The sequence below is a fragment of the Echiichthys vipera genome, assembly GCF_963691815.1.
Source record: "Echiichthys vipera genome assembly, chromosome: 10".
In the NCBI taxonomy this organism is placed as follows: Eukaryota; Metazoa; Chordata; class Actinopteri; order Perciformes; family Trachinidae; genus Echiichthys; species Echiichthys vipera.
Window position 1 is genome coordinate 11164279 of NC_139835.1, and position 12500 is coordinate 11176778.

Below are 12500 nucleotides of genomic sequence, written 5' to 3' on the forward strand. Positions count from 1 at the left end.
AGCAGCATTATATTTCACTTTCCAAGCAACACAACATCACAATGATTACTTAGAAGCATAATACTGAATAACAACGGTTTCCCTAAAAGCTTGGTTTAAGAGTCTGAGTCAAATCACGTTTAGCTTATACAAACTGCAATGGTGTGTGCAAATGACAGTCACTTAATAATAACACCTTCACATTCAATATGTACATGATGAGGAAACATTGTTTCTGAACTGACTGCACTGCAAGTGAATTGAACCTAGCAACACTGAGGTCCACAGCACGTTTACAGAGCAGTAAACAATACCAGGCAGATAAAAATGAAATAAAGAGCAAATCTCAAATGTTGGATATGTACGTGTAAACCTCTTAGTTTCAGGCCAAGAGTATTTGATAGTTGGCACGGATGAGATAGAAAAAAAAAATTTTGTAAAATTGTACGCTCCATTCATTCTCTAGTCATGTTGGTGTCTGCAATGTATTGGAAAACAACAACAACAAACATGGGTCTTGGGTTGATAATCTTGCTGTATGGCCACCCATGGGCCCATTTACTGCGGTATATCACATTCTTCTAGGGGAAGATACTCCCTTCACTTTTTGCACACTTCCTTTACCCTAATGCTCAGCTCGAACCAAAGCCCCACTTACGGGTACATGCAGCATCGTGTTGGTATGCAAAAATAAGTTAATTCAAGGTGAGGTGGTTTACATGAAGAAATCGGTGTATTTAATCGCGCAACACTTACATTCCACCCAGGTATGAAAATAGCCATACACAGCAAGAGGCTTTACAGCAGTAGGTGGAAAACTAGCTTTCCACCTGTTACTCATAAGGAATATCTACATAACTAATGATTTGCGTCCCCTTAAAGAAACATGCTTCTGGTATCTGTTGTTTGATAGCATACCTATCAGCTGGTAGAGACTCTTGTAAGAAGCACGATATGATGCATACCTCTACTTAACAAGGCTTAGGCTTATGTGCTGAAAGTGTATTGGCCGGTCCTCTTAAGCTTGGCTCTGTTGTGACGAGGTGACTCAAATGGCAGGGAGCGGAGGAGAAATGGCTGCATAGGTCAGCACCTCGGACAGCTCCGCCTCTCGACTTCACACACAAGCATCTATTCTGGCCCTGGGCCTCACCTCACTGCGACATCCACTCACTTACCCAGAAAGTAGGCTAATGATGAATGAAAGGGGGAGATTTTTTGTTGTTGTTTTTGTGCCACTTAAGGTGCGATCTGTACCAAAAAGTCAATCCCTGCGTCACTCGAGGGACAAGACAAAAGAGGACAACATTACCACTGGCATGCAATTATGAAATCTCCTACACTGTAGCCTAAACACCACACCGAAGTTGTGTAACATCATGAAATTCAGCCCAGACGCGAGAAGCCTTCAGCGTTGGCCTTTTACATTCAAAACCACCGTTGTTGCGATTTTGCGAAAACATTCTTTTTAAATAAAAAAAAAACAACCCGCCAATGTCGTGTTTGTTTCCATGTCAGCGGTCCAGGTTCGCCTCGCTTGTGTCTCGTTGGTTTTTAAGGTCCTGGAAGACCTCGGTGAAAAAGTGCGGGTCCGCATTCAGCTGCAGCATTTTCTCGCTCAGCCTGTTGATGATCCGGAGCGACATCTCCCAGAAAACGTCCTTGTTCGCCTCTATCATGAACGGCTTGAGCGGGTAGGAGATCTCGTTGCCCATGTAGGAGTAGGCGAGGTAGAGGCAAGTCTGAAAGGTGCCCTGCAGCTCGGCCGGGCTGCCGATGCTGTCCTCTATCGTGTCTTCGCACAGCAGGTACACGAACACCACGTTAGCCGGCGTGATGAAGCCCTGGTCCTGCCAGCCCTGGAGCAAAAGAGTCCGGTCGATGTTTCGGAACCAGAGGATCACCTCTCCGCTGTTTAGCTCTTTCAGTTTAAAACACCTGCGGCACATGAAGTCCCCTAAACAGCGAAGCAGCTCCCCGGTTGAAGCCTGGATAACTATCCGCCTCGGTGACACTAGAGACAGGCTGCTGGGTTGCTTCTGGACCGTGGAGAGCCTTCCGTTTTGGACGATAGAATCGTTGTTGTTAAGCGTGGGCACCGTGGGCACCGGGACCGGGATCGGGACTTTGGGTTTCTTCTCCTCGTTTTGGTGCGTCTTTCTGATGTTTTCGCTGTTGAGCTGCGCCACTTGGCTGGAGGGGAGCTCGCGGGCGGGCGGCGGCTTCGGGGTCACTTTCTTGGCACTCTTCTTGGCCGAATTGGCTACCAGCTTCTTCCAGGAGAGTGAGACGAACATCGAATGCCGCTTGAGGCTCTTGTCGTTTTTGACTCCCTCTCCTGCGAGCTCGGCGTCCATAATAGACGCCTTCTTCGTCGCCGGAGATATAGAGAGGACGGTGCCCATGTCTGCAAAAGGATGGAGCCGCGGTGGTTTGGATGTTGCTGCAACTTCAACGCAGTCTTCTGCAGGGTGAGAGGCGGTGGAGAACAGTCACGACAACGATTGAAACTCCATTTACACGCGCAGTCGCTCCGTGTGATGGCTCCTGGGTGGCAGGGGACGAAGATGGAGCTGTTTTTTCAGAGTGAACTTGTATTCCAATAGATGCTCCGTCAGCGCCTCCAGCAAGGACACGCTGCGACACAATCCTACGGCTGCGGGAGCATACAGGAAGAGTAGACGCGCTGCGTTAAATCATGGGTTTACACGAACCAGCAAGTGCAGCTCCTGACTGACAGCTGAGCCGGCCAGTGCGAAGGACGATCAATGGTCCAATCACTAGGGGTGCTGTTTTTAGTTCGAGGTGTCCATTGATAGCATGTAGGCTACAGGTAAGAGACGCACTGTGCTCTTCGTCTCCACTTGTCCAGTTTGGAAAATCAGTGCCTTCTATAGCCTAGCCTAACTACTTTATTTTAATCTTGTCAGCAGTCAGTAAAGAAGGTCCACTCACTCAACAACAATGATTAATGCTGTGGTGTGATAGGCCTTTTCACTAATATTTGCAACACATTAGCATCCCGAAAGGGAAACTACGCCCATTTTCTAGATCTATATTATTCCTATAGTCTAAGACAGTCCAACAATATAAGTAAGCATGAACAAGTCTGTCCTGAATCCCAAAAGAGAACTAAAACTCAAATGTGTGATGTCATCAAGTAAAAAGTGTGGAGCCGCTCCACAGACAATTAATTCATTAATTGAGAAAGATGTTCCAGGGGTCACTGAGGGCACCTAATGTCTCGTTTGGATATAAAAAAAAGACAACAAACAAAATCAGTCTTTCATTCATTGTCTACAGAGCAGCTCCAATTTATACTTGATGACACCGCTAGTTTCTGGTTTTGTTAGAGAGTAGCTCATGTTAACAAATACTTATTGAACTTTCTCAGGCCATGGAAATAGCATACTGGATTTCTTAATCATCATAAGCAGGTAATTGCTGCAGAGTGTGTGGAACTTCATACAACATTCAGGTTTAATGCCACATTTCACCTCCTGGTATCACTGACCAACATGGCAACCCTTTGATCACACTAAATTACTCTAAATGACATACTTATTTCTCCCAAACAAGGGTGGCTGACACAACTAATTATAAACTGAAACAACATCCTAAACCTAACCAGTAAATCAACATGGTTATCAATGGTTATTAACCTGGTTTTAAGATATTTAAAACCACATAAATACTATTCCTCCAAACGTTCACAAAAGAATATTCCCTGGAGAGTTGTTGGAAATAAATCTGTTTAGTCAGCACTGAGCACTCTAACCGTACAATTGGAAACATGCATGGTATGCTTGATGCCAGGCACTTAAAAGAAGAGACATCACTTTACTTTTTTTTTTTTTTCTTGTTCATTCCTCAGGTTGTAATGTTTGACTTCTGTGGATCTTAAATGAAGTACTGCTGTATGAGCATTGAAGTGCCATGCTTGAGTGCTTGGAATATTACATGGCCCACATCCATCCACACATTTCGGGTGCACTGGTACACACACATGAGACAGCTTTAACCAGAAATGCTACAGAAAAAAAACGTTCACAGTGCATCCGCATACCTTCTTTTAGTTTTCTACACCAACAGGTAAAACATCTTCAGCAGTACAGAGCCCCCGATTTTGTTGTCAATTTAGGGATTCTCTGTAGAACTTTTGTTCTTTCAGCTGTTGTGCTTTTTCCGTTTTTTTGCTCCCCACTATCACATTTTCATATATTATTTTTTGCCGTTATGCTGTCCGGCGGTGACATATTATTTGCAAACCAAATTGACCTTATGAACCTGGCCACACGTTATGGCCATAGGGACAGCTACACAATCAGCATTTATTTTATGAATGTTTCATATGTGCCAGTAGGGGTTATGTTCTTGTTTTCTCTAAATTAAATATAGGTAATTGAAAAGAGTCTGGCCAATCAGCCTGTGCATTAATCAACGTCTGGCATTAGCTGTAGTTTCATGTACTGTATGTGTCAATAAACGCCACCTGGTGTTTCCTGAGAAATACTCAGGGTTGATCCAATTACCCTCAGTAGAGCTGGCACCCTCTCTACTAAGTTACATGACTAGTGTCTGATCTCTCCATTCAGCTTGACGTGGAAAATACAAATAGCACTGAAAGTCTATGGAGTCCTCAGAATGGGCTTTGCTATTCAGTTGGATTGTAAAGGATTATGTGATAAAATAAATACATGCTAAAGAAATCCAATTTATTTCATATACTATATACAGTATCTCTCTCTCTCTATATATACAGGATGTATTTTTTAAGAGAGAAAACCTAAAAACAGCTTTTCTTTTTTTCTTCCTTTTTCCAATCCAAGGCCTCTTTGATCTCATGTCAGATTGGATAGTGAGGGACTGTAATGCCTGAGGGATGCAGTGCAGTCAATCACAGTTTGATGTGTTAAGTTCAGCACAATACAGATAACGTGTAGGCAATGTGAAATAAAATCTCACTGCAGTTAATCTACAAAGTCTTGTTAAAAGGTATAAGAAAGGATCGAGAGTGAACTTTCGAAAGCTCTTATTGATAAATTATAAAAATGCCATTTCATGTGGTATATACACATAATTCTCATCATCATCAGCATAATCTAGTTATCATCAACACCATCTTTATATGTCACAATGATGATCAAATTAACACAGGCCTGATAGTCACCATCACTAAGCTGTCTGATAATCCCTGTGAAGTGACAAGATGAAAGACCGAAGAAGAAGTTCATTTAAACCAAATATTGTAAATTCAGGTGATAGACAATAATGGCCTAAAACTGGAAAGTGCTGCCCATTTCACACCAACCCGTTTGATCATTGCAACGTTTGATCCAACACAACATAAATCAGGTGTTGATCAAAAGAAATGCTTTCATCGCAAATCAAACAAAACGCAACAGGATGTTACACAGGATCTCAATGAATGTATTAGACAGGAAACATCAAGCTTTTCTTGCTTTATATCACTATTTAGGCACCAGAGGGGACAAATAAAAGTCTAAACAAGGTGTGGTGATGATGAAGGATGGGTCAGAGAAGGGCAACACTTGGATAAGTCATAGGGAGTAGAATGATTATAGCTGCTTAAAAAACTGAAGGGGTCATTTGCAAAAACAGGTCTTTTTGTTTCATTTACAGTAGCCTATCTTACTAGAACATGTTTATTATGTTCAAACCAGGGAATCTCTCTCTCTCTTTTCTAAATTTTCATAATCAGGTGTTTTTCATTGTCCAAATGAACTCTTCAATTGTCTGTTGTGTTTCTGTAAACTTTTACACACACATTACATTTAATAGTAATATGTAGTATATTATATCAGTTAAAGTTGTACTCCATAAGAAAATACTTTTTTTCTAGCAGCCTCTGTGGCGTTAAGATGTAATCGCAGACGAGCCTGTTCGTTCAGAGCTTCCATCTTGTCACGTTCATGGTCACTATGTGTGCTGACAACAGGTTGACAATTGATTCTATATATATGTTTTTTTTGCTCTTTTGTAAACTTTATTGAAACACTCAGAAATGGAGTTTCCGATTACCGATTACAAGCGAATGCAGCATAACCGCTGATGACGATCTTGGCCGCCAGACCAACCGCTGTCAGCTGCATCACAAACATGGCGGCTTATTCACATCCAGCCCGCGAATGTCGCCACAGACACAGAAGTTATAATACTCAGCAAAAAAGGCAAGTAGAAGTGCTTTCATTAGTGGGTCAATGATCAAGCACTATTGTTTTAACTCACTCTTTGATAGATATTAACTTAAAAGGCAATTCTATAGATGGGAATCTTACAAAGTACAACTTTAAGTAATTAAAGGACCAGTGTGTAGGATTTTGGGGGATCTATCTGTAGAAATGGAATATGATATTCAGAATAGTTTTTTCATTAGTGTATAATCTCCTGAAAATAAGAACCCTTGTGTTTTTGTTGGCTCAGAATGAGCCCTTCATATTTACATACAGAGTCTGCCATGTTGCATAATGGACAAACCCAACACTGGCTCTACAAAGGGACCTTTCACTTTTTCTACCTCACCTGAAGGGTGAGGGGAGGGGAATTCATTTCACCAGGTAGTTCATATCACCACTGGATGCCACTAAATGCATGTCTCCATTATAAACAGAGCAACATTAGCGCTTTTTTGGAATTGTGTTTTTGGCCAACTGAGTGATATAAATCCAACATTCACTCTGCTTTCAGCTGACGTTTTAGCTTCTAAATGCATCACTATGTTCACCAGCTAGTTGCTAACTTTGGTGCTAGTATGGCAATATACACTGATCAGAGCTTTTTGCTGTCTGCTGTTTCTGAAATAAGTATAATGAGAGGTGTGTGTGGGCTGGAATGACAAATCAATGATTCAAAGTTGCACTGAGGGGTTCTGCAGAGTTGGGTGATAATTCTCTGTTGGTTCAGACATCTGATCCCTGATTTATGCAAAACATAAAATGCCATTTGTTGCTGATGTTATTCGTTCTGCTCTTTATGATTAGAAGCAGCCTGATAAAGATACAGAGTAACTCTACAAGACAAAATAACCACCAAGAGTTACTGAAAATGCTGCTTATTAAATCCACAAATACCCTCCCAGATCACTGTTGTGAACTGTTTGAAAATCAACACAGTTCACAGCTGAACTGAGTGTGTGTTTCTGCCAACCCTCTGTAATGTGAGCCTTACAAATGATGGGATTTGGGAGCACTTGTGAACTTCACAACCAGATCTGTATCACAGAACATAAAGATCCAACAAGCACAGGAACAAGTATATGGAAGTTAGAAATCCAAATTTGGGGCAGATTCTCAGAGGATAATTTGCAGATTGGGAGCATGTGAAAGAGCATATAGAGAGGAATAAAACTTTTCATCCAGTTTTGCAAGACAGTGACATTGATGAGGTTATTATTTAGAAAGTTGTGTGACTGTGGCTCAGTTGGTAGAGCGAATCGTCCAATGTTTGAAGGGTCGGTGGTTTGATCCCCGCCCTACCCTACTTGTGTCATGGTTGTTGTGTTCTTGTGCAAGATTCAAGGGTTCAAGATTCACCAACCTTGCATTGTGCATATGTGTATGACTGCTGTATGTTTGAGGAGGTGGTCGGAGGTGCCTTAGGCGCGGATTAGCTGCCATGCTAGGATCAGTCTGCCCCAGGGCAACTGTGACTACTGCGTGGTTTACCACCACCATGAATGTCTGTGTGAATGAATGGAACCTAGACTCTGTAAAGCACCTTGAGCACTAAGGAAGGCACTATATAAATCAAAGCCATAATAGTAATGAGTTCAGTTACATCAAATATTTGAACCATTTTTAGGTACATTTTTTTCTTATGTTATAGAGAAGGAGAGAGGATAGCACGAGACAGTAATGGGAGGCAAGATATACGTGGTTGATTTACTATGATATAAAAGAGGATGGAGGAAGGATTTGGGTTTAAAAGGACTTGTGCAGGGGAAGAGTGGAATTACAGACCGATATGCAGACTGACAGTACTTTATCAGTCCCACTGGAATTAGTGATGTTGTCCCATTAATCTGGAAATGATCCAAAAGAGTTGGCTGACAATATAGAAAAAGAAATGAAAAACTTAAACAATGGTTTGATTAAAACAAATTATCTTTAAATTTAACAAAGTGCATGATATTTGGTAAAAAAAAGAAAAACTGAAGTCACTTTATCCATTAACAACACAAACATTGAAAGAATAAATTAAATCAAATTCCTGGGTATAGTGTTGGTTGATAATTTAACATGGAAATTAAATAAAACTTATGTGAAAAAAAATAAAGTGTCTAAGAACTTATTCATTTTCAACAAATCCAAATATATTTTACCTGGCCACATATTGTGAATGTTTAATTGCTTACTGCCTGATTTCCGTACTGACGTGTGTGGTAACACCTATGAAACTAACATAAAGCCATTAATATTATTACAGAAAAGAACAGTCCGAATAATACACAAAGCTGCATTTCGAGAGCATACAAATGCACTGTTCATTAAGTCAAGATTGTTGAAACTCAAAAACATCATAGAATTGCAGATTGGTGATGTTTAAACCTAGAAACAGTATTCAACCAGAGAACCTACAAAAGTTTGTTTTTTTTGCATCAGAGAATGCAAATCATAGGAAGACGCATGACTTTCAACATCAGTGTGCACGGACAGCATTAAAACAAATGTGCTCATCTGTTAAAGGTGTAAATCTGTGGAATTCCCAGGAGGATAAATTCAAAAGTTGTCAGAATATTTTTCAATTTAAAGATTGTATTCAACAAAACGTATGTAATCATATAAACTTGATGAGTAGCTGGATGTACGTATTGTATAAACTTTTATCTATGTTTAGTATTACATTGGAAAGGGGCAGAAAAATATAAGAATGTCATTGTTCTTATCTGCTCCTTTCCAGTCATGTAAATGTTTAAATGTATTGTACTGTGCATTGAAATTATCAGTATGTGTACAATGTAATGAATAAGCATTTTCATGAAAGGAACAAATAATACAAAAGGACATTTAAAGACACAGGTAAGAGAGAAAATATAATAAATAAATGTAAACAATAAACTTCAACATAAATGCAAGGTGTCTACTTGAATAAACTTACATTCAATTCAAGGGGGCTTTATTGGCATGGAAAACAAGAGTAAACTTTGCAAGAGCAATTGAGCAAAATTAAAAGAAATGTCCAAACACATAATGATTTAACATTAACCATTACAAATATGTACACATTTACTTGCAGTATTAGGAATATAAACTACATAAACTAGGTCTCCATTAAGGTGGAGTTGTTCTCTGTTCAAGATGTTCCCTCGGATTATTCATGGCAGGAAGCAGGGACCATCTGAGGTGTGAATTAAGCTGACACACAGAACACCCAGCGCTGTCAACAGCAACACATCTGAAAACTATGAATTCAGTCTAGATTAATGTTATACTTAGTTAAACAGCATTTTAAAATGTCTATGTCTACATAGTAAATGTCACTACATTTGGTCAGACATTATAAGCTGCCTATTTTTCAATGTGTCAATTGCAAACCTTCACTTATTCTCATCTTCTCCTCTGCACCACCCTGGTACTAATCTGGGATGATTCATGCATATTCCATATCAGCGATATCAAACTCAACATCTTTGGCATATTGCCTTGGTTATCAAAGTGTACTGCTGACTGAGCTGACAGGAAAATAGCAGAAATCATCAAAAAATTCAGCTGCTGTGTGCATATTATGTGTTATGCAAGAGGATATTTAAATGGAGAGTGTCCATAAGTTTCTCTCTCTCCATTACCTGTGGCAAGTTTGCCTCCTGGTGGTACTTTCATGCAGTTGTAGCTGTTGCAACAATTTCTATGGTCATCTACTATACATTGACCATATTCAATTTGAAAGTATTTTAACCTGATCTGATTACAACACATTCATTCTCAAATGATTGTAGTCTCTCAATGTGTCAATATGTGTTCATTTTGAGCTCCCAAGCAGAGTTAAACTACAAAAGAAAGAGAATGTATCAATTTACAGAAAAAAACAAGTCACATCTGTGAAGGCGACAAAATTCTCCTACTGTGTATGTACATTTTCTATTTGTTTCTGTCCGCATGCATTGTAAGTGTTTGGGAATGTTTAAGACGTTAAAAAGGCACCTCGAGATTTCCAAAGGTGGTTTTTAAAGCTTGATTAAAACAATTTATTTTTAACATGTGCAATACTTACAGTCAAATGTGACCTTACTATTTCTGAATCTGTTCAGCTTTTCATGATTTATCAGGATAATGTATTTTTAAGCACTCAGCTTATTCAAAACCAAGAAAAAGCAAGTTGAAAGTCGACCACTGGAGGGCACTCACATCCAGCTGCCATCCCAGACTGTTAGTGGGAATATTTATCACGGAGGGCTTGCTGGTGACATTTCCTGTCAGCAGGCGTCTTCACCACCTTGTTCTTACATTTAATTAGTTCTAGTGAAAGCGTGGGATGACATATCAGACAGAAGGACTGAAGAGAGAAGGAGTGAAGGTTTCTGAGACATCTGACTAATATTAGCTTTAGTGACAGAATTCTCAAGTTAGCTTACTCAGGGTCTGCCAGCAGCAGGACAGTGGGAATCAACAGGGGAGAGACTCTTTTTTTCTTAAATGAAAAATATTGTGTGTGTCATTTGATTAAGTTTTCATTTGCATTTTCACATTCTAGATAGCTAGATAGCTGGATGGACAGATGGATAGATGGCATATCACAGACAAGAACAGGGAAAAAAATACAAAGACAAAGCCATGAATTAGCACTCAAAACACCTCAGACTGGATTTCTTGTAACATTTTTCCTTGTCCACTGTACAGCAGGTTTAATCTTTGGAAATACAATTTAAAATGGCATTTCAATTTTCAAATTGCAATTGAAATTTGACTTAAATAATTCATTGAATGAATTAAAAATCAGGTTACATCACTTATATTGTGTTTTAATTTTAAAAATTGTTTTGTACAAAACTGATTTTTTTCATTTTTTTTCTACTTACATTTTAATATGGTCAAAGCCCATATGCGTATGTAAAACTGAAAAGTGGATTAGTGCATTTTTCATTTTTACGCAAATAAAAATCAGTATGATTATATTTTGGAGGTACATCTTCATTCTCAAGTTTACATTATCATTTTATCAAAGTCCCCTATGGGCCTCCATTTTCACGTTTATAGAAGCATGCGTATAAGCCCAGAAAAAAGATAAGCCTCTGCATATAAGCAATGCAAATGAATTGAAACGTTATGAATAATATGAAAAACTTAATTTATCATTTCTCTAGTTGTGTAGAAGTTGGAAAAAAATTACAGCATACTGCAATTTCCCAGCTTGGGATCAATACAGTATTTCTACAATATATTCTATATTCTATTCTATTCACATTCCACCCTCCTCATTTTATTAAACAAAGCTTTGTTTTGAAAGTCATATGAGTAATTAATAGTCCTTGACAAATACTGAGGTATGGTAGATTTAACAAAGATAAAGGTGGTGGTCTGCCCTTTGAGAACATTCAGAAGGCAATCTGCCTCTGTGTGTGTGTGTGTGTGTGTGTGTGTGTGTGTGTGTGTGTGTGTGTGTGTGTGTGTGTGTGTGTGTGTGTGTGTGTGTGTGTGTGTGTGTGCGCAGATCAAACGTTAGTAAAGGGATTGGGTGTCAAGTCTTATCACAGACGTGTCTGTCAAAGCCAGTGGGAGGGATTAGCATGACCGACACAGGCAGGTGGAGGCAAAATGCAATCTGGAGAGGGAGTGAGGGAGGGACAGGTGGGATAACACAAACTGACGCACACACATACATGCACACACACTTATACACACAAACAGGGGGGTCACTGTGAATGTCACAGACATCGTCTGCAGCTGCGTGACCATGGAGTTGCTGACACACACACACACACACACACACACACACACACACACACACACACACACACACACACACACACACACACACACACACACACACACACACACACACACACACACACACACACACACACACACACACACACACACACACACACACACACACACACCCTTACCAGATATTCACATATTTCCCCATCCATGACAAAGCAGGATTGTTAACACCACTGAATGGGTCAATTCATATGTCAGAGTCGTTTTCTCATTGAAAAATATGAAACAAGTCTTTACAGTTCTGTCACGCTATTTACACTGACACACTTACTCCCCCCCTGTGGGGCTGGGTATGACTAAAATTCAAATCAGCTGCCAATAAAAATGTCATAGAAATAAGTACACTGGTGAAGAGTAATTACATTTACTTATACCCTGTACTTAGGTTAAAATCATTTGTAATTGTACTTATACTCCACATTCATCAGCTATCAACAGTATGGACACTAAATAAAGTTGTTACAATTAGCTTAATCTCCACCAGCTACAATATTAATTTTGTGTCAGTAATAATAACACAATTTATTACAATACACAACAATATTACATTTTGCAAAAATA

General features: G+C 39.5%; 1 protein-coding gene across 1 annotated transcript; it reads right to left on the reverse strand.

Moving 5' to 3' along the window:
• Positions 1–1493: 1493 nt before the first annotated feature.
• On the reverse strand, positions 1494–2384 carry cdk5r2b (cyclin dependent kinase 5, regulatory subunit 2b (p39); the record flags this gene model as incomplete). The annotated part of the gene is made up of 1 exon (XM_083921426.1): positions 1494–2384. The coding sequence occupies one exon, from the start codon at positions 2382–2384 to the stop codon at positions 1494–1496; it is 891 nt and encodes a 296-aa protein (XP_083777552.1).
• Positions 2385–12500: the final 10116 nt, after the last annotated feature.